This window comes from Ranitomeya imitator, chromosome 5, assembly GCF_032444005.1.
Source record: "Ranitomeya imitator isolate aRanImi1 chromosome 5, aRanImi1.pri, whole genome shotgun sequence".
Lineage (NCBI taxonomy): Eukaryota > Metazoa > Chordata > Amphibia > Anura > Dendrobatidae > Ranitomeya > Ranitomeya imitator.
The window spans coordinates 477,242,688-477,265,359 of NC_091286.1; the positions used below are offsets into that span (position 1 = coordinate 477,242,688).

General features: G+C 41.9%; 1 protein-coding gene across 2 annotated transcripts in view; it reads right to left on the reverse strand.

Annotated features, from left to right (window-relative positions):
- The window catches only part of MYNN (myoneurin), a 40,067-nt gene continuing 17,395 nt past the window's right edge, over positions 1 to 22,672 (reverse strand). For both annotated transcript variants that reach the window (XM_069727359.1, XM_069727358.1), the window contains exons 3-8: positions 16,203 to 16,960; positions 12,459 to 12,618; positions 6,057 to 6,235; positions 4,666 to 4,749; positions 4,389 to 4,475; positions 1 to 3,916 (exon numbers count right to left, since the gene is read on the reverse strand). In XM_069727359.1, the coding sequence (XP_069583460.1) occupies positions 3,651 to 3,916; positions 4,389 to 4,475; positions 4,666 to 4,749; positions 6,057 to 6,235; positions 12,459 to 12,618; positions 16,203 to 16,960 (1,534 nt within the window). In that variant the 3' untranslated portion in view covers positions 1 to 3,650. The remainder of the gene's footprint in view (positions 3,917 to 4,388; positions 4,476 to 4,665; positions 4,750 to 6,056; positions 6,236 to 12,458; positions 12,619 to 16,202; positions 16,961 to 22,672) is intronic.

Genomic DNA, 22,672 nt, shown 5'->3' on the forward strand with positions numbered 1-22,672 from the left:
TTATATGATTTAGAAAATGCACTTTTATTTAAAACAATAAAAATGCAGCCAGCACAAAGCAGATGTACAAATAGACTCAACCACACCTAAAACATTTCCAAAATTCTTATCGTGCAAGTCATTCTTTATAGTGTAAGAACCATTTAGAACTTATTGCACAGAATTCATCAAAAAGACAATGTGAAGTCATGACAAGACAATGCACACAAAACATACTGTTCCATAATGAGCCCTAATTATCAATTTAAAACCAACATTAAGGCACCTAGTATGTTGTCATTGAATCCCTTGTGGTGAGGGGTGGAGGGTGAGTGGGGGCAGAAGTGTGACGGTGTCAGTCATTTACTAGACGTTTATTGTATACAAAATGGGTAAATCCTGTGTGACGCAATTACAGGCGAGTTGATACGATTGCTTGTGCGTGATATAAAAGCCATTCTGATGCACAAGGGACTTGTAAACCTATGAGTCTTGTAAAACCTTATATCCAGCCTAATGAGTGGAGATTGTGATGTGATGTTATAGATAGCATCGTATAGTAAATATAGTCATGTATAGCATCTACCTATACAGCTGCAAATCTATCAAGTGGCAGAAGTGCATGTGAATATCTCACGTGAGCAATCACTCATAGGTGCAACCATTATAAATGCTACTAAGCTTCTGGTGCTTTACTGAATCAATGGAATTCTGTCTGTCCAGCCAGGAAAGCCACCAAAAACAAGAGGCAACCTTATCTACCGTACATTAGTCACTATTGGATTAAACCAAAAATAAAAAAAAAGCTGTCATGAGAAAATGACCTGTGGTTTATGTGTTACATGCATTTTTTTAAAATGTTTGGCAATGTTTTCTTTTTCATAAAATCTTTACTAAAAAAAAACAAAAAACTTGTAATTGTCTCACTGGCCAGTGGAGACTCATATATCATTACCTTTCAGGAACAGTTTTCAGCAGGTTCCTTATTAACAGAGGCAGGATTACAATGATAGGTAACACTTTTATGAATAGAGAATCCACCACTAACAATAGGTGATGTCACATCTGACGCTGTGCCTCTTCCATTCACAATGACCTTTCCACAGGTTCATTAGAAAAGATATGTTTGGGGTATCATCAATGTGGCTACATGTGTTGTTTCCTGAAACAACAGGATGTCTAAAAAAAAAAAAGCCCCAGTGGCCACTGTGAACGTTACAAGATTTGTATTTTTTTTAATTTTTAATACAGAGCACAAAAAAAGTTGCAAAAAATGTAAAAAAAAAATAAAAAAATGCAAAAACCTGATCTAAACAATAGGTCTATTTCTAATGATCGCTTCCCTTAGTTCATAGATCAAGAAGCAGACAGACTAACAAAATGTGGCAAAATCTCTACAATATCTGATGTCTTTGGTAAACATACACATAAGATTAAAGCTGGTCGCTCATTTTCTTTCATATCGTCACTACACCTGTTTGTAATTGAGAAAGGGAGTTCAATGTCTTACCTCCCGTGAGAAGAAAATATCAGGCATGACGAAATTTAACAGCCCGATCATTCTCTTTGCTGACATTGGGCGAGTAATCACGTCTTTATAGACAATTAGATGGTTGGAGAAATCTCGGGTCTACGGGAAGATTACGGTTCTAAACGAATATGGTAAGTGTATGGTAGAAGAAAGATGCTAAATTGGCGATGTCACCCACCAGGGGTAAGGTAAAAGATGCTATTTTATTCATACTGTGTCTACCTCAGAACTGATGCTACATTCTGTTAGAAGATAATAAATCAGTGCTGTCATGCTATGTAATAGTTGTTTGGTGATACATCCAACAATCCTTAGGAGAAAGAATGACATACAAAGAGGTGCAAAAGGCATTAGTTGTCGCCAATGTTCCACCTATGGCGTAACAGGGCGAGAAATGCTCCAAACAAGATTAAGTAGTTAATATCCTAGTTGGGTATCCTAATCTGATGGAACATATTACAGGAGGTGCTGTACTCAGGTGTACATATTGGAATGTGTGCATCGCCCACCAGGAATTTTGTTGACTGCCTGCAGACCCAACAGCAAATGTGCAGCACACAATCAGCTGGGAATACAGAATAGTGTAAGAGGGGCCTAAAATGGGCCAGAAGACCTACAATATTTCCGTTACAATAGACAGTTATTCTAATAAATGCATGAACCCGCCAAATGTCTTAAGAAAACAAATGTACCCCTATTCCACATTAAAATCTCCTCTGTCACCATGTGTGTACCTACCAAAAAGCAGCATACAATCCAAAACTAAAAAAGGATTTTTATATTGAGTGACTGAGGGGGCAGTCATGGGATGCTGGCAATCAACCTGTGATCGCAGGTGCTACAGTCCAACCACCCCACTGGATCTACAAAATAAAGATCCCAAAAAGATACAGAAGGGTTAGAATAGTGCACACATTTATTTCCTACACAGGCTACAGGACTGCTATCAATACAGGCTACAAATTCATCAATATTTGCAACTGGAATACTAGACATCGTGGGTGGCTCCTGTAAATGAATAAAACTGCTTTTTGTTCAACGCCATCATCTCCATTGAATATCTTCTTGACCAGCAGCGCAGCAGATCTATACGTATATCCCTTTGTATCATTGCAAATACAAGTTCTTTATATATTTGTACAATTTTGATTATCTGTGAGAGAATGTATTCACATACAGAAGAATATTAATGGGGAAACTGATGGGATTATTTGGGTATTCTTTAACTGAGATGATACCATCTGCATGCACCCTGCAGCTTGGAGGCAGTGGAAAGTGAACTTGTATAGATTGCTCCATGCTCATCGTTTGCTTTGGTCTTACTGTGTACACAGGCAGTCAATAAAAGTTTACCGATTGGCAGTCGTATCATTTTGCAGGTCTGTCTGCAAAAACAAACCTTATGAAGAGGTTTCTTTACTGGCACCATTTTGTGATTGAGGACAGCTACATAATCTGGAAAGCCTGCTACTGTTACTTCCATTGCTGCAATGTGCTTATTTCCTCAAATACCCAGATCAGAGGTTTTAGTTTAGGGAACATATACACTGGTCTATAATTAGGAACAAGTATTCTTGGGACAGCTTGCTACCTGATTATAGGCCTATCTAAGAAGGCTGGAAATCGCCCGAAGAGCAAAAAGATTGTTTGATTGTTCTCGGCAGCACATTGTCCTGTGTAACCAGGAGGCATGCTGCTGAGTAAATGATATTTTATGTGCACAGTACGATTGTACTAACAATTGTTCTGTGTGCAACGGAATTGTGGTTGATCTGTCTAATCAAACCGCTGAACAATCACCATTCGCCTGAATGTAGCCGATGAGCAGTTTAATGGTGGCGATCGGCCTGTCTAAACTCAGCAATAGGGCTAAATGCTCATCAAACAAAATATAGTTCTGTAAATAATCTAACCCATCACAGCAAGTAATTTCACATCAAACAATAAGCGTGGCAAACAACAATGTGCTGGTGAAATTTCACTGAGAAAACGATGAAGGTATATGAAATATCTACATCACATAAAATAAAATCTCTCTAAAAGCAAAAAAAGTGCAGCTCTAAAACTCCGGCTCTCGCTACAGGAATCCTGTATTGCATCTGCTAGAAAAGTATTTTGTGTGATTTTAGACAATTGTTGGTCAGTACATTTGCTGTAAAAATATAAACTGCGGCTCTGAATAGCTGTTGACCGATGTCCTCAGCAAAGCATCAGAAGAGACACACTGATTATCTGTAACAGGCAGCAACATCTGATGGTCTTCTGGGCCAATGTGGAGAGTGAGAGGTAGGTATAGCTCGGACGGCTTCAAATCCAGGCAGTCTGGGGCTGAACTTTTGTTTGCCGGGTCTTCTTCATTCATGCTTCTGTCGGTAGGTTCTGCCTCGTCTTCCTCTTCATTTCCTGCTGCATATTCAGTGTTAAAAAACAACAAAACACCATTTTAAACTGCTGTTCCAAAGAAATTGGAATTATAAAAGCAGCTCTCCAATTTAGAGTCGTATCTGTTAGCTATAGATAATACAAAGAGCATCTCTTGTTGAGGATGACCTGCCATGTCTGGGCGCCTATTGATTGCAAATGGCCCCGTGTAATGACTGATGGAACTGCAGTGACACTGAACACATGCCATCAGCTCATAAATGGATAACACCCTGTGATCATTTTATCATTAAAGAGGTTTCACCAAGATTGAACGTTATACTCTAACCATGGAATAGAAAATATCTTACTGATCAATGGGGGTCTAACCACTAGGACCCCCCACCGCTCTGGAGAACAGGGCTGCACATTTCCACGCCAATCCAGGACTGCAGAGAAAGCTGCTTGAAAACTCCCAGGCATTATAGACGTTTTTATGAAAATATACTGGACTTACCACTGTGCATTTTCAGTGAGTGTTTCTTCAAATTCTTCACATCAGTATATGAGTTTCCACACACTTCACAGACAAAAGGCCTTTCTCCTGTATTTGGGACGGTATGGTTAATGTAAAGCATCATGCACAGCTGTAGATATGCTCTGGGTTTTAGTATCGCATCATCGGAGAATAAACATTTTGAGCTTTTGATCACATTCACCTTGAATTCTATATGGATTGCACTGATCGATTCTGCAGTCACAAGACTTGTAAACTAATTTCCGCAGTCACCTACCTGTATGAGACCGAAAGTGTTTGTTAAGTTCTCCAGAAGAAATGAAACTCTTGCCACAAACTCCACAGATGTAAGGCTTCTCCCCTACAAATGACATACAGACGACAGTAAGTGCACATTAATGGGTTTGTCCACTATGACAATCCCTTCTCAATCACTAGGTTTCGCCCCCAGTAAAATAACAGCTATACTCACCTCTGGTTCCGGCACCGCTGGCACTGGCTGTCGCAGGGCTGGCGTGACATTGTTGTATCACGCGAGACCTGTAGCCAACCAGCGGGCTCTTAATTCTCTCCTTAAGACCAATCTGACATCCTAAGAAAGTGTGACCCGTGGCTGCTCTCACTCCGCTAGTGGCCTGCAGGACTCAAGGCAGAGCAAGTGTCCACACCTCTGCAAGGACGCTGGCACCAGAGGGGGGCACAGCTGTTATTACTTTACTTGCAAATTGTCTCTTCAGAGAGGAAGAGAACTAGAACTCTAGTGCCACCTATTGGAAGTAGCAATCCGAAAAGTCAATGTCGACCCTTTACCGAGCCTTGTCACATGACTTAGGATAATAGCCAAACAAGAATCTCAATTTGCAAATTGAGATTCTGGTTTGGCTATTATCCTAAGTCATGTGACAAGGTTCGGTAAAGGGTCGACATTGACTGTTAGGATTGCTACTTCCAATAGGTGGCACTAGAGTTCTAGTTCTCTTCCTCTCTGAAGAGACAATTTGCATATTTCCCAGAGGAGCATTGCTGCTTTAAGTCTCCTCACCACGACATGCTTATCATGTCACTCTCCACAAGGAGAAACGATACTTCTTGGATTACTTTACTTGGGAAGGGGGGACATGGTGACAGAGAAGGGGTTTTCAACTTTAAAGTTACTGTTTTAAAGTCCACTGTTTTCCTGCACAATCACTTACATTTGTAGTTAAACAACCGATTCACCAGCAAAACTATGCGACCATTACGATCGACTGCGTCGTAGTGATTGTGAAGGAAAACATTAGAAAAAACAATATGAAGCACACTAAGACCACTAAGGGCATATGCAGAATTTTTCTCCTGATGGCAAGAAAAGGTAACCGTGTAATTTCAATATGTTCAACACATAATATGTCCTTAGTAGAAATATTCACAGTCCTTTATAGCCCATAGATGACATTTTTATTTCATACTTTTGTTCTGAGCTACTTCACTGAATTGTTCCCTTCTTTTCATTGAGTGTTCACGTGTATGGTGGGTCAGGGGGCTCAGTATTCAGTTATCTGAAGCAATGGGCCAGCTTTATGCTATAACCTGTACGGACACTTGCGGAAGTCTAAAACATACGAGTGCTGTAACAATGGCATGTACCGCTGTGGGATGATACATACGATGGAATCCGATTTCTGTTACCTGTGTGCTTCCTTGCATGAGTAATTAGAGAACTTGACACAGCAAATGCTTTTCCACACGTGTCACAGACGTACGGCTTCTCTCCTGTGTGTCGTCGGACATGGTAGGTCAGGGTGCTAGCCTGCGCAAATCGCTGACCGCACCTGTCACAGACATATGGTTTTTCTCCACTGTGTTTTCTGAGAAGTGGAAAATAAAGCCTTAGTATACAGGGAAAAATCTCACATAGCTCTACAAGGTACCTCAACAACAAAACTTAAAATGCTGTAATCTTGATCTAACCACATAGGGCAGCATAATCCCATAATTGGATCCATTTTCAACCATTTCTGATTATCTTCTTGATACTGACTGATTGTGGTCAAACTTTAAAGCTCCGCTCCAGCAGTTTTGGCATCGCAGTGCTAGAGTGGTGCTACTAATCTAAGTTCCCTGCCTCTAGTCTTATACTCACCAGCCATCTTTATCTGTTATCAGCGCCGCTCCCATCGACTTCTGCAGGTTGTGATCTGCTGGACCACGCCAGTGTTTGATGGGTGAGCTTTAAGTCACTGCTCAATGTATGTTATGAGAGCCAGAATGAGGCCATGGGAACTTGTAACCATTACCTCTTTCTTCCGGTCAGTCAGAAGTTGCAGTCACAAGATGGTGGCAAGGAATAGGAGCGGCGACTGGCAACAGCTGAAGACAGTGAATTGTAAGTATGAAAACATGGTCAGGCAACTTAGATTAATGGCACCAATTCAGAGGCAAAATTTAAAAAAAAATGCTGGGATGGAGCTTTAACCCCTTAAGCCCCAAGGGTGGTTTGCACGTTAATGACTGGGCCAATTTTTACAATTCTGACCACTGTCCTTTTATGAGGTTTTAACTCTGGAACGCTTCAAAGGATCCTGGTGATTCTGACAGTTTTCTTGTGACATATTGGGCTTCATGATAGTGGAAAAATTTCTTTGATATTACCTGCGTTTATTTGTGAAAAAAATGGAAATCTGGCGAAAAATTCGCAATTTCACAAATTTGAATTTTTATGCAATTAAATCACAGAGATATGTCACGCAAAATACTTAATAAGTAACATTTCCCACATGTCTACTTTACATCAGCACAATTTTGGAACCAAATTTTTTTTTTGTTAGGGAGCCAAGGCAAACAGGATCATGGGGTGCATTAAAAGAGGTCTGGATACACATGATGAGAGCATTATACTGCCTCTGTACAAATCCCTAGTTAGACCGCACATGGAGTACTGTGTCCAGTTTTGGGCACCGGTGCTCAGGAAGGATATAATGGAACTAGAGAGAGTACAAAGGAGGGCAACAAAATTAATAAAGGGGATGGGAGAACTACAATACCCAGATAGATTAGCGAAATTAGGATTATTTAGTCTAGAAAAAAGACGACTGAGGGGCGATCTAATAACCATGTATAAGTATATAAGGGGACAATACAAATATCTCGCTGAGGATCTGTTTATACCAAGGAAGGTGACGGGCACAAGGGGGCATTCTTTGCGTCTGGAGGAGAGAAGGTTTTTCCACCAACATAGAAGAGGATTCTTTACTGTTAGGGCAGTGAGAATCTGGAATTGCTTGCCTGAGGAGGTGGTGATGGCGAACTCAGTCGAGGGGTTCAAGAGAGGCCTGGATGTCTTCCTGGAGCAGAACAATATTGTATCATACAATTATTAGGTTCTGTAGAAGGACGTAGATCTGGGGATTTATTATAATGGAATATAGGCTGAACTGGATGGACAAATGTCTTTTTTCGGCCTTACTAACTATGTTACTATGTTACTATGAGTTATAAGGGTTAAAAGCTGACCAACAATTTCTCATTTTTACAACACCATTTTTTTTTTAGGGACCACATCACATTTGAAGTCATTTTGTGCTCAAAACCACATTCAAGAAGTTTATTAACCCTTCAGGTGTTTAACAGGAATTTTTGGAATGTTTAAATAAAAATGAACATTTAATTTTTTTCACAAAAAATTACAGTAACTTCAGCTCTAATTTGTTTTAATTTACCAAGGGTAACAGGAGAAAATGGATGCCAAAAGTTGTTGTACAATTTGTCCTGAGTACGCTGATACCCCATATGTGGGGGTAAACCACTGCTTGGGCGCTTGGTAGATCTCGGAAGGGAAGGAGCGCCATTTGACTTTTCAATGCAAAATTGACTGGAATTGAGATGGGACGCCATGTTGCGTTTGGAGAGCCCCTGATGTGCCTAAACATTGAAACCGCCCACAAGTGACACCATTTTGGAAAGTAGACCCCCTAAGGAACTCATCTAGATGTGTTGTGAGAGCTTTGAACCCCCAAGTGTTTCACTACAGTTTATAACTCAGAGCCGTGAAAATAAAAATTCTTTTTATTTCCCACAAAAATTATTTTTCAGCCCCCAGTTTTGTATTTTCCCAAGGGTAACAGGAGAAATTCGACCCCAAAAGTAGTTGTCCAATTTGTCCCGAGTACACGGATACCCCATATGTGGCGGGGAACCACCGTTTGGGCGCATGGCAGAGCTCGGAAGGGAAAGAGCGCCAAATGGAATGCAGACTTTGATGGAATGGTCTGCAGGCGTCATGTTGCATTTGCAGAGCCCCTGATGTGACTAAACAGTAGAAACCCCCCACAAGTGACCCCATATTGGAAACTAGACCCCCCCAGGGAACTTATCTAGATGTGTTGTGAGAACTTTGAACCCCCAAGTGTTTCACTACAGTTTATAAGGCAGAGCCGTGAAAACAAAAAATCTTTTTTTCAACAAAAATTATTTTTTAGCCCCCAGTTTTGTATTTTCCCAAGGGTAACAGGAGAAATTGGACCCCAAAAGTTGTTGTCCAATGTGTCCTGAGTACGCTGATACCCCATATGTTGGGGTAAACCCGTTTGGGCACACGAGAGAGCTCGGAAGGGAAGGAGCACTGTTTTACTTTTTCAACGCAGAATTGGCTGGAATGGAGATCGGACGCCACGTTGCGTTTGGAGAGCCCCTGATGTGCCTAAACAGTGGAAACCCCCCAATTATAACTGAAACCCTAATCCAAACACACCCCTAACCCTAATCTCAATGGTAACCCTAACCACACCTCTAACCCTGACACACCCCTAACCCTAATCCCAACCGTAAATGTAATCCAAACCCTAACCCTAACTTTAGCCCCAACCCAAACTGTAGCCCTAACCCTAATGGGAAAACAGAAATAAATACATTTTTTAAATTTTCCCCTAAGGGGGTGATTTAGGCTGTGTGCACACGTTGCTGAATAATTGCGTTTTTTTCACGATAAAAACGCTATAAAACCGCAAAAAAAAAAGCATACAATATGCATCCCATCATTTAGAATGAATTCCGCAATTTTTGTGCACATGATGCATTTTTTTTTTCTGCGAAAAAAAAACTCAGCATGTTCATTAATTTTGCCTTTTTTTTTTGCAGATTTCCCACTATAAAATGCATTGGGAAATATCTGGAAAAAACGCATCAAAAATCGCACCAAAAATGCGGTAAAAACGCACCAAAAACGTGCAAAAACGCATGCAGATTTCTTGCAGAAAATTTCAGGTTTTTCTCAGGAATTTTCTGCAAGAAATCCTAAACATGTGCACATAGCCTAACTATGTAGAGCGGGTTTTCTAGCGGATTTTTATGATTGGCAGCCGTCACACACCAAAAGACGCTTTTTATTGCAAAAAATATTTTTTGCATTACCACATTTTGAGAACTATAATTTTTCCATATTTTTGTCAATAGAGTCATGTGAGGTCTTGTTTTTTGCGGGACGAGTTGTCGTTTTTAATGGTACCATTTTCGGTCACGTGACATTTTTTGATCGCTTTTTATTCCGATTTTTGTGAGGTAGAATGACGAAAAACCAGCTATTCATGAATTTCTTTTGGGGGAGGCGTTTATACCGTTCCGCGTTTGGTAAAATTGATAAAGCAGTTTTATTCTTCGGGTCAGTACGATTAGAGCGATACCTCATTTATATCATTTTTTATGTTTTGGCTCTTTTATACGATAAAAATTATTTTATATAAAAAATAATTACTTTTGCACGACTATTCTGAGGACTATAACTTTTCTATTTTTTCGCTGATGATGCTGTATGGCGGCTCGTTTTTTGCGGGACAAGATGACGTTTTCAGCGGTACCATGGTTATTTATATCAGTCTTTTTGATTGCGTGGTATTCCACTTTTTGTTCGGCAGTATGAGAATAAAGCGTTGTTTTTTGCCTCTTTTTTTTTTTTTAAGGTGTTCACTTGAAGGGGTTAACTAGTGGGACAGTTTTATAGGTCGGGTCGTTACGGACACGGCGATACTAAATATGTGTACTTTTATTGTTTTTTTTTTATTTAGATAAAGGAATGTATTTATTGGAACAATTTTTTTTAAATTGTTTATTTAGGATTTTTTTTTTTTACACATGTACATTTTTTATTTTATTTTTTTTTTTTTTACTTTGCCCCAGGGGGGGACATCACAGTAAAGTGACAGATCGCTGATCTGACACTTTGCTGTGCACTGTGTCAGATCAGCGATCTGACGTGCACTCCTGGAGGCTTCCCAGCGCCTGCTCTGAGCAGGCGCTGTGAAGTCACCTCCCTGCAGGACCCGGATGCAGGCCTGGGGCAATTTTGGATCCGAGCCTGCAGGGAGGAGGAGGTAAGAGACCCTCGGAGCAACGCGATCACATCGTGTTGCTCCGAGGGTCTCAGGGAAGCACGCAGGGAGCCCCCTCCTTGCGCAATGCTTCCCTATACCGCCGGAACACTGCGATCATGTTTGATCGCAGTGTGCCGGGGGTTAATGTGCCGGGGGCGGTCCGTGACCGCTCCTGGCACATAGTGCTGGATGTCAGCTGCGATAGTCAGCTGACACCCGATCACACTGGATGTACTATTCCGTCCTTGGGAAGTAGGGCCCACCCCACATGGACAGAATAGTACGCCCAATGGTATAAAGGGGTTAATAGCTGTGTCTGACTGTACAGGAACACGGTCTGATAATACCACAGCTCCTGGGCAGGGGAGGGAGCAAAAGAGAATGTACAGACATTACAGCTGGGGTTCGCAGCTGAATCTTTCTTTGACAAAAAACATTACTTAAAAACAGGGAAATGTTTTACCTCACAAAAGCAATCAGGTGCGATCCCGTGCTGTAATGTCTGTATACTCTCTCTCTCTTCCATCCCCCACTGCCCAGGAGCTGTGGTATTATCAGACCATGTTCCTGTACGGTCAGACACAGCCATTACACAGTACACAGCAGGGGCACATTTATAAGATTATCTCAGCACAGGAACATTTTATTTAATCACTTCCTATTGTGGATCTTATTTTCATTCCAAGATCTAGTGAATAAAATGAACTGTTGTTTGTGGGAAAACCCCTTTAAAAAATTATTCCCAACATTAAAAAGTATCCCCAACCACAGCTGGGACTCCAGCCAATTCCAAAAACTCAGAATGGCTATGTTCATGTTGTGTTCAGACATTACATTTGCCTTTTCCGTTTTTAGGAACGGACAAACGTAATTCATGTAAAAAATAGATCCATTGTATAACTGGTGGACAGTGATTATTATGGGGTCCTTCTGGGTTCCCTTATGTGTCTGTTTGTGGAACTCAAGAAAAGGAGCAGCATAAAGAACTTTTTCTGTTTTAAAAAAAGAGACATGAAGTGGAACCCAATCGGACCCCGTAATAATCAGTGGGGCCCTTCTGCTTTTGTTTGCACCAGTCATGAACGGATCCATTTTAGAGGTTAAATTCCATTTGCCTGTTCCTAATGAAGGAACATGCAAGCAAAGTCTGAATGGAAGTGAAAATAAACCCAATAAAAAACAGAACAACTGAAAACACAGAAAGTAAATGTAAAGAAAGCCACAAGGAATACAAAAAATAGAGAAACCTCTGTTGTCCAGTCTTAGCAGAAAGGTCTGTAGTCACTCTGACACTCATGACAGTACACTGTGCGCACGCCATCACGATTCCTCTGTATTGGCCATGCAGGTGACCGCATTTATGTAATTTACACACTTGAGGTCACTTGCCGACTAGACTCCTCCCAATTCTCTTGTTTTGAGAAAAGCTTGACAAGTCTAGTTGGCACATGACCACAAGTATTCAAATCGCATGCATGTCTTCACGTGACTGCCCACCTATACGAGGAATCGTCACAGTGTGTACACAACATACTGTCATGAATCGGCAGTCTGAGGTCACATTGAGTGACTACAGAATATTCCTTTCTGTCCAGACAATCCCTTTAAATATTTTTGAGAATGCAGAATCCTTCAAAAGTGGGAAAAATCCTAAAATTGTGTGGGTAGATGGACGGATATATCATCTGTATATTTCGCCTCTTAGAACGTTCCTTTTGTTACTGACCTGACATGAATCTTTAAATTGCTAGAAGTGGCAAATTGTAGATTGCACATGTCACATTTATAGGGTTTCTCTTCTCCATGATGCATTCGGCTATGAAAGACCAACTGGCATTTCTGAGCAAAACCTTTATCGCAAAGCTTGCACTGATATGGCTTTTCTCCTGAAACCAGAGCACAATTGGAAGCGACTGAAATCTGGAGAGTACTAACAATATGAATGGATCAGACTTCCCGCAGGTTGTTGGTGTCGATTATCGTGCACTTGTACACCATGCTTGCAGGCATGTCTTATTGTTAGCATTTCTCTGGCTTCCTAACAATAAAGATGTGCATATACAATGCAATTACAGGACCACAAAGCAATATACTAAAGTGAAATGTCCAGGAATACCTTCTACACATTTTTTTTTTCTTTAAGCCCTTTGGGGAGACGACTATTTTTGCCATAAGCATTAAAAGCAGTTGGGTTCCACATGCCATTCGTTATTAACAGAGCCTCATAAATTGCATGATCAGGTCTGATCCACAAAAATGCATCAGAACATTACATGCACTGAGCTTAGTGAAACGGGCATAAGGATCCGTAAAGAAAAAGTAAAAAATGATTAATTAAATTTTCCAATCATATGGCTCCATGTGTTGTCCCATTTTTTTGTTAATGGACAGCATGTGGATGAGAAATACTGTCATTTGAATAGGCCTTAAGGATATGAAACTCAGCATGTAGATGTAGATTTCTGACCTGACTCACCAGTGCTGTACGCCATGTACTGGCATGGAGATTGCACACTTCGCTATGGAGTAGGAAGAGACTTGATTCACTGCAAACCTTTAACTACTCTTTACAGGCATGTAGCTTAGTAAAGGAGGAATTAACCCCTTCACGACATGCGCCATACATCTACTGCGCATGCCGTGAATCCCCCTTTGATGTGGGCTCCGGCGGTGAGCCCACATCAAAGTCGCGACATGTAAGCTGTTTTGTACAGCTGACATGTGCGCGCAATAGCGGCGGGTGAAATCGCTATTCACCCGCCGCTATTAACCTGTTAAATGCCGCTGTCAAACACAGACAGCGGCATTTAACTACCGCATCCGGCCGGGCGGCCGGATATGACGTCATCGCCGACCCCGTCACATGATCGGGGGGTCGGCGATGCATCAGGAAGGTAACCATAGAGGTCCTTGAGACCTCTATGGTTACTGATGCAGGTCTGCTGTGAGCGCCCCCCTGTGGTCGGCGCTCACAGCACACCTGCATTTCTGCTACATAGCAGCGATCTGATGATCGCTGCTATGTAGCAGAGCCGATCAGGCTATGCCAGCTTCTAGCCTCCCATGGAGGCTATTGAAGCATGGCACAAGTAAAAAAAAAATGTTTTTAAAAATATGAAAAAAATATAAAAAATATAAAAGTTTAAATCACCCCCCTTTCGCCCCATCCTAAATAAAACAATAAAAAAACAACCAAACCTACACGTATTTGGTATCGCCGTGTTCAGAATTGCCCGATCTATCAATTAAAAAAAGCATTAACCTGATCGCTAAATGGCGTAGCGAGAAAAAAATCCGAAACGCCAGAATTACGTTTTTTTGGTCGCCGCGACATTGCATTAAAATGCAATAACGGGCGATCAAAAGAACGTATCTGCGCAAAAATGGTATCATTAAAAACATCAGCTCGGCACGCAAAAAATAAGCCCTCAACCGACCCCAGATCATGAAAAATGGAGACGCTACGGGTATCGGAAAATGGCACTTTTTTTTTTTTTTAGCAAAGTTTGGAATTTTTTTTCACCACTTAGATAAAAAATAACCTAGCCATGTTAGGTGTCTATGAACTCGTAATGACCTAGAGAATCATAATGGCAGGTTAGTTTTAGCATTTAGTGAACCTAGCAAAAAAGCCAAACAAAAACAAGTGTGGGATTGCACTTTTTTTGCAATTTCACCGCACTTGGAATTTTTTTCCCGTTTTCTAGTAAAAGACATGGTAAAACCAATGGTGTCGTTCAAAAGTACAACTTGTCCCGCAAAAAATAAGCCCTCACAGGACCATATTGACGGAAAAATAAAAAAGTTATGGCTCTGGGAAGGAGGGAAGCGAAAAACGAACACGCAAAAATGAAAAAGGGCCGCGACTTGAAGGGGTTAACAGCTGTGTAAGGAAACGTGCTGGCTAATAATGGCCCGAGATCACAGCAGCATTGGCACTCAGACATGCAGTCTCTCTGCAGGGTAATAGGGGTGAGGACAGGCAGCGCGTGTAATGAGAGCAAGCAGGCTTGTACATACAGTGACTGATCTGCAGCGTCAATGTATCTGTATGGCAGATAATGCTACCAAGTTCACACCAGTGAATAAGTAGGAGCACAAAAACAATCTGTACTAATATTTACAAACGCATCGCTGCTCCCACATTCACACAGGGAAGTTCTTGTAAATGGTGTTTATGAGTATTCATTTCCAAGCTATGTTCAGTGGTTACATTACAACTGAGCCCCCGAAAAACAGGATTCGGGTGTACGCGCTGATAAGGCCATTAAATATAGTGATGCAGAGTCACATTGTTATGGTAAATATTTATACTTTGCTTTGATTATTATTTAGACAATTTATCTATCTTTGATAATTTAGTATTTTTAAACTAGCTTTATAAGAATTATTCATAAAAGCAATAACACAGGGCGTTGTATCTGATATGAAGGGGTCTTTGTGATAAGCTTTCTTTTGTACAGAAGGTATAGGATACCGGGTAGAATCAGTCTTCAAGGAATTCAACAGTTTCCATGATTTATGACCTTGTTAATCCCAACTAAAAGACTGTCTTTTTCCCAATTAAAAAATATCTTCTCCCTTAGGTAATGTAAAGCCATTCCTCTTTTCATATCTCTTTGGTTGTAAGAAAAACTTATGACTGGGCATCTGAGAGCAGACAAGCCGATGAACTAACAGACACTGGTTGTGTGCCCTTTCCCTCCGATCGATCAACTCTGATTTGATCAAAACTGGCAAATGTGTGAAACCTTTTGAGTTTCTCCTAACGCTTTCCACACAGGTTTCCACATCATCAGTGTTCTCTGTCATGCGTCAATTTCGGCCGTACACACCTAGTTGAGGTGGGCAGCAAGAAGCAGTCGACTAGTCAATGGCTCTATCAGCGCATACACCCAAATCCCATTTTTGCAGGGGTTATGAGCTCCAACGGAGCCACTGAATGGGGGTAAATGTGATGTGAACATAGCTGTACTAGAGCAGCAGTTCAAAGCAGCTTCTGAAAGGGTATGGCCTAGGCAGTTAAAAAAGCAGGTTTAGCTACACTAGGCATCCTCACCAATCAGCTGTTTGAAAAGTACTGTTGCACTGCTAGTGCTGTAACCTCTTCTGCTCTGTTTACATGCAAGCTGTCCACGTAGCAGCAGCTATGCTACTATTTTTAATAAATTGATGCCTTAAAATATATATTTTACTGTTGAAGAACCCCTTTAAGTGAACAAGACAATGTTCACTGAACGAGACAAACATTTAAAAAGTGCACATGGTAAAAAAGTGCAGAAGAGGCTGCAGCGAACACCGTGTGTTGTGGCTCCTTCAAACAGCCAACTGGTGCAGTTGCAAGGAGTCGAACACTTACCCACTGGATATTTGATGACCTATGGTAAAGATGTTCTAAACTTGGAAAACCAGTAATGTAACTGTTGATTATGGCCCAAAAATAACATTAGTGCAAGTCTAATTGTCTTACCTGTATGGGTCCTTACGTGAGTTTTTAGTTGGTTACACTGAGTGAAGGCTTTTCCACAGAGATGACACACATAAGGTTTCACACCTTTGTGGATCCGCATGTGTCGCCGAAGACTGCTGGCTTCTGAGAAAACCTTCCCACAAATATTGCACGTTGGTTTATTCTTAAAGTATTTCTCATCCACTTCTTTGACTATACCTTCCAACCTGCACATGTTAGATGCACTAGTAATATCCGCCATACAGTGTTGCTTCAGTGCGCCGTGCTGTGGCGGCCTGACTTGCCTGTGGTTGAGTGGTGTGACCGCTGCAGCATTCGCTTCTGGTGGAAGGCTTTCACAGTCCAGGGCAGTAGTGATTGGCAGTAAACAGTTATCCTTTTCCTGAGTGGGATGATGATCTGCTAGAGATTCTCCCAGATTATAGACAGGCAGGCAAGAGTCCGACGTAGATTTCTGCTGTTCAGCCATCTTTTTTGGAGTTTTTTGGTTTTGGGTACAGGATATTTTCCTTTTCCACTTTTTGCTCCTTGCAGTTTTTCTGTTGGTCATCTTCTTAGATCGACACATATCCTTTCTCTTCTCCACTGTTGCAGTGTGTACTGGATATGTGCTGGTGTCAGGGCAGGCCTCAGCTGGAGACAGCTCTGTACTACAGCATTTCTTCACCATAGCAAAGTCCAGTTCAGTTCTGCACGTTAGAACGACCTCTTCTAACCTCAAGTATTCTGCGGCAGTAAGGATTTCTTCTAAATGACACCTGTAGGAAATTTAGTAAGATTTTTATGTAAGTTATACTGACATATCATATAAAAGTTGTATCATGGTATGAAATAACAGTTTTCCCAATGGTAGAAGCATTGCTTTCTGGGTTACAGCAAAAAAACCCCAAAACCCTGGATTTTAAAAAAACTACAGCAAGAAGCCCTATAATTGACATATAACTGGAATCAGGTTCTCTGCTCCTACATCATACTGTTCTCAGATTGGGCAGCAAAAAACAGATTCCCTTTACTCGATAATAAATTTGTACCATCATCCATTATTAGGTGAGTGATATGAACGTGACCCTAAAGAAACTGCAGTATACAGTGAGTAATAACAACCCACAGGATTTTACCTAGACAATCATCAGAAAAGTTAGCTTTCTAGTACAGCAGCCTGGGAGTCTCCTATGCAAAGTATGCAGCAGCCTGGGAGTCTCCTATGCAAAGTATGCAGCAGCCTCGGCGTCTCCTATGCAAAGTATGCAGCAGCCTCGGTGTCTCCTATGCAAAGTATGCAGCAGCCTAGGTGTCTCCTATGCAAAGTATGCAGCAGCCTAGGTGTCTCCTATGCAAAGTATGCAGCAGCCTCGGCGTTTCCTATGCAAAATATGCAGCAGCCTCGGTGTCTCCTATGCAAAGTATGCAGCAGCCTCGGCGTCTCCTATGCAAAATATGCAGCAGCCTCGGTGTCTCCTATGCAAAGTATGCAGCAGCCTCGGCGTCTCCTATGCAAAGTATGCAGCAGCCTCGGCGTCTCCTATGCAAAGTATGCAGCAGCCTCGGTGTCTCCTATGCAAAGTATGCAGCAGCCTAGGTGTCTCCTATGCAAAGTATGCAGCAGCCTAGGTGTCTCCTATGCAAAGTATGCAGCAGCCTAGGTGTCTCCTATGCAAAGTATGCAGCAGCCTCGGCGTCTCCTATGCAAAGTATGCAGCAGCCTCGGCGTCTCCTATGCAAAGTATGCAGCAGTCTCGGTGTCTCCTATGCAAAGTATGCAGCAGTCTCGGTGTCTCCTATGCAAAGTATGCAGCAGCCTCGGCGTCTCCTATGCAAAGTATGCAGCAGCCTGGGTGTCTCCTATGCAAAGTATGCAGCAGCCTCGGTGTCTCCTATGCAAAGTATGCAGCAGCCTCGGTGTCTCCTATGCAAAGTATGCAGCAGCCTCGGCGTCTCCTATGCAAAGTATGCAGCAGCCTCAGCGTCTCCTATGCAAAGTATGCAGCAGCCTCGGCATCTCCTATGCAAAGTATGGAGCAGCCTGGGAGTCTCCTATGCAAAGTATGCAGCAGCCTCGGCGTCACCTATGCAAAGTATGCAGCAGCCTCGGCGTCTCCTATGCAAAGTATGCAGCAGCCTGGGAGTCTCCTATGCAAAGTATGCAGCAGCCTCAGCGTTTCCTATGCAAAGTATGCAGCAGCCTCAGCGTCTCCTATGCAAAGTATGCAGCAGCCTCAGCGTCTCCTATGCAAAGTATGCAGCAGCCTGGGAGTCTCCTATGCAAAGTATGCAGCAGCCTCAGCGTCTCCTATGCAAAGTATGCAGCAGCCTCAGCGTTTCCTATGCAAAGTATGCAGCAGCCTGGGAGTCTCCTATGCAAAGTATGCAGCAGCCTCGGCGACTCCTATGCAAAGTATGCAGCAGCCTGGGAGTCTCCTATGCAGAGTATGCAGCAGCCTCAGCTGTTGTGGATTCTGTTTTTGGGCTCCCTCTGGTGGTTACAGATGGTACTGGGTGACTTGTGTTCTCTGCGGTCTCTGGTGTCCACCTGTTCTATCAGGATATGGGAGTTTCCTATTTAACCTGGCTTTCTTGTCATTTCCTCGCCGGCTATCAATGTAATCAGTGTGTCTTGTTACCTCTGCTTCCCGCTTCTGTATTCTTCAGGACAAGCTAAGTTTTTGATTTTCCTGTTCCACGTTTTGCTTAATTTTTGTCTTAGTCCAGCTTGCAGATATGTGATTCTTTTTTGCTGGTTGCTCTAGTGGGCTGATATTACTCCTCATGTTCCATGAGTTGGAACATGAGTTCAAGTAATTTCAGGATGGTTTTTTGTAGGGTTTTTCGCTGACCGCGCAGTTCACTTTTGTATCCTCTGCTATCTAGCTTTAGCGGGCCTCATTTTGCTGAATCTGTTTTCATAACTACGTATGTGCTTTCCTCTCATTTCACCGTCATTACATGTGGGGGGCTGCTATTTCTGTGGGGTGTTTCTCTGGAGGCAAGAGAGGTCTGTGTTTCTTCTAATAGGGAAAGTTAGTTCTTCGGCTGGCGCGAGACGTCTAGAATCATCGTAGGCACGTTCCCCGGCTACAGCTAGTTGTGTGTTGAGGTTCAGGATTGCGGTCAGCTCAGTTTCCATCACCCTAGAGCTTGTTTTGTTTTTTGTGCTTGTCCTTTTGTGATCCCCTGCCATTGGGATCATGACAGTATAGCCGGCCAAAAAGTGGTAATCGTATTGGCTGAAGTAGGAGGAAAAGTAGTCTGAGGAAGTTTTTTTTTTTTTTTTCCCCTCAGAGTTTGCTGCATAGCCTTAATTGCAGCCTGGCTGCGTCTTACCTCCTCTTAATCCTTGAATGGCTCTGACCTCAGCTGTTTATCATGGACGTCCAGAGTTTGGCTTCCAGCCTGAATAATCTTGCTGCTAAGGTTCAAAATATACAAGATTTTGTTGTACATGCTCCTATGTCTGAACCTAGAATTCCTATCCCAGAGTTTTTTTCTGGAGATCGATCTAGTTTTCTGAATTTTAGGAACAATTGCAAGTTGTTTCTTTCTTTGAAATCTCGCTCTTCTGGAGACCCTGCTCAGCAAGTCAAGATTGTTATATCTTTCCTGCGGGGTGACCCTCAGAATTGGGCATTTGCATTGGCACCAGGGGATCCTGCGTTGCTCAATGTGGATGCGTTTTTTTCTGGCATTGGGTTTGCTCTATGAGGAACCTAACCTAGAGATTCAGGCTGAAAAAGCTTTATTGGCTCTCTCTCAGGGGCAAGATGAAGCAGAAATATATTGTCAGAAATTTCGGAAATGGTCGGTGCTTACTCAGTGGAATGAGTGCGCCCTGGCTGCAAGATTCAGAGATGGCCTTTCTGAGGCCATTAACCCCTTAGTGACAGAGCCAATTTGGTACTTAATGACCGAGCCAATTTTTGCAATTCTGACCACTGTCACTTTATGAGGTTATAACTCTGGAACGCTTCAACGGATCCCGCTGATTCTGAGATTGTTTTTTCGTGACATATTGTACTTCATGTTAGTGGTAACATTTCTTCGATATTACTTGCGATTATTTATGAAAAAAACGGAAATATGGCGAAAATTTTTAAAATTTTGCAATTTTCAAACTTTGTATTTTTATGCCCTTAAATCAGAGAGATATGTCACGAAAAATAGTTAATAAATAACATTTCCCACGTCTACTTTACATCAGCACAATTTTGGAAACAAAATTTTTTTTTGTTAGGGAGTTATAAGGGTTAAAAGTTGACCAGCAATTTCTCATTTTTACAACACCATTTTTTATTAGGGACCACATCACATTTGAAGTCATTTTGAGGGGTCTATATGATAGAAAATAATGAAGTGTGACACCATTCTAAAAACTACACCCCTCAAGGTTCTCAAAACCACATTCAAGAAGTTTATTAACCCTTTACGTGCTTCACAGGAACTGAAACAATGTGGAAGGAAAAAATGAACATTTAACTTTTTTTTGCAAACATCTTAATTCAGAAGCATTTTTTTTATTTTCACAAGTGTAAAAACAGAAATGTAACCATAAATTTTGTTATGCAATTTCTCCTGAATACGCCAATACCCCATATGTGGGGGTAAACCACTTTTTGGGCGCACCGCAGAACTTAGAAGTGAAGGAGCGCCGTTTTACTTTTTCAATGTTGAATTGGCTGGAATTGAGATTGGATGCCATGTCGCGTTTGGAGAGCCCCTGATGTGCCTAAACAGTGGAAACCCCCCACAAGTGACACCATTTTGGAAACTAGACCCCTTAAGGAACTTATCTAGATGTGTGGTGAGCACTTTGAACCCCCAAGTGCTTCACAGAAGTTTATAACGTAGAGCCGTGAAAATAAAAAAATCGCTTTTGTTTACACAAAAATGATCTTTTTGCCCACAAATTCTTATTTTCACAAGGGTAACAGGAGAAATTAGACCACAAAAGTTGTTGTGCGATTTCTCCTGAATACGTCGATACCCCATATGTGAGGGTAAACCACTGTTTGGGCGCACCGCAGAGCTTGGAAGTGAAGGAGCGCCGTTTTACTTTTTCAATGTAGAATTGGCTGGAATTGAGATTGGACGCCATGTCGCGTTTGGAGAGCCCCTGATGTGCCTAAACAGTGGAAACCCCCCACAAGTGACACCATTTTGGAAACTAGACCCCTTAAGGAACTTATCTAGATGTGTGGCGAGCACTTTGAACCCCCATGTGCTTCACAGAAGTTTATAACGTAGAGCCGTGAAAAAAAAAAAAAAAAAAAAAATCGCATTTTTTCTACAAAAATGATCTTTTTGCCCACAAATTTTTATTTTCACAAGGGTAACAGGAGAAATTAGACCACAAAAGTTGTTGTGCAATTTCTCCTGAGTACGCTGATACCCAATATGTGGGGGTAAACCACTGTTAGGGCGCACCGCAGAGCTTGGAAGAGAAGGAGTGCCGTTTTACTTTTTCAATGTAGAATTGGCTGGAATTGAGATCGGACACCATGTCGCGTTTGGAGAGCCCCTGATGTGCCTAAACAGTAGAAATCCCCCACAAGTGACCCCATTTTGGAAACTAGACCCCCCATGGAACTTATCTAGATGTGTGGTGAGAACCTTGAATGCCCAAGTGCTTCACAGAAGTTTATAATGCAGAGCCGTGAAAATAAAAAATATTTTTTTTTTCCACAAAAAAGATATTGTAGCCCCCAAGTTTTTATTTTTACAAGGGTAACAAGAGAAATTGGAACCCAAAAGTTGTTGTCCAATTTGTCTTGAGTATGCTGGTACCCCATATGTGGGGGTAAACCACTGTTTGGGCGCACGGCAGAGCTCGGAAGGAAGGAGCGCCGTTTTGGAATGCAGACTTTGATAGAATGGTCTGCGGGTATTATGTTGCATTTGCAGAGCCCCTGATGTGCCTAAACAGTAGAAACCCTCCACAAGTGACCCCATTTTGGAAACTAGACCCCCCAAGGAACTTATCTAGATGTGTGGTGAGAACTTTGAATGCCCAAGTGCTTCACAGAAGTTTAGAATGCAGAGTCGTGAAAATAAAAAATATTTTTTTTTTCACAAAAAAGATTTTGTAGCCCCCAAGTTTTTATTTTCACAAGGGTAACAGGAGAAATTGGACTGCAATAGTTGTTGTCCAATTTATCCCGAGTACGCTGATGTGCCATATGTGGGGGTAAACCACTGTTTGGGCGCACGGCAGAGCTCGGAAGGGAAGGAGCGCCTTTTTGGAATGCAGACTTTGATAGAATGGTCTGTGGGCATTATGTTGCGATTGCAGAGCCCCTGATATACCTAAACTGTAGTAACCCCCCACAAGTGACCCCATTTTGGAAACTAGACCCCCCAAGGAACTTATCTAGATGTGTGGTGAGAACTTTGAATGCCCAAGTGCTTCACAGAAGTTTAGAATGCAGAGTCGTGAAAATAAAAAATATTTTTTTTTTCACAAAAAAGATTTTGTAGCC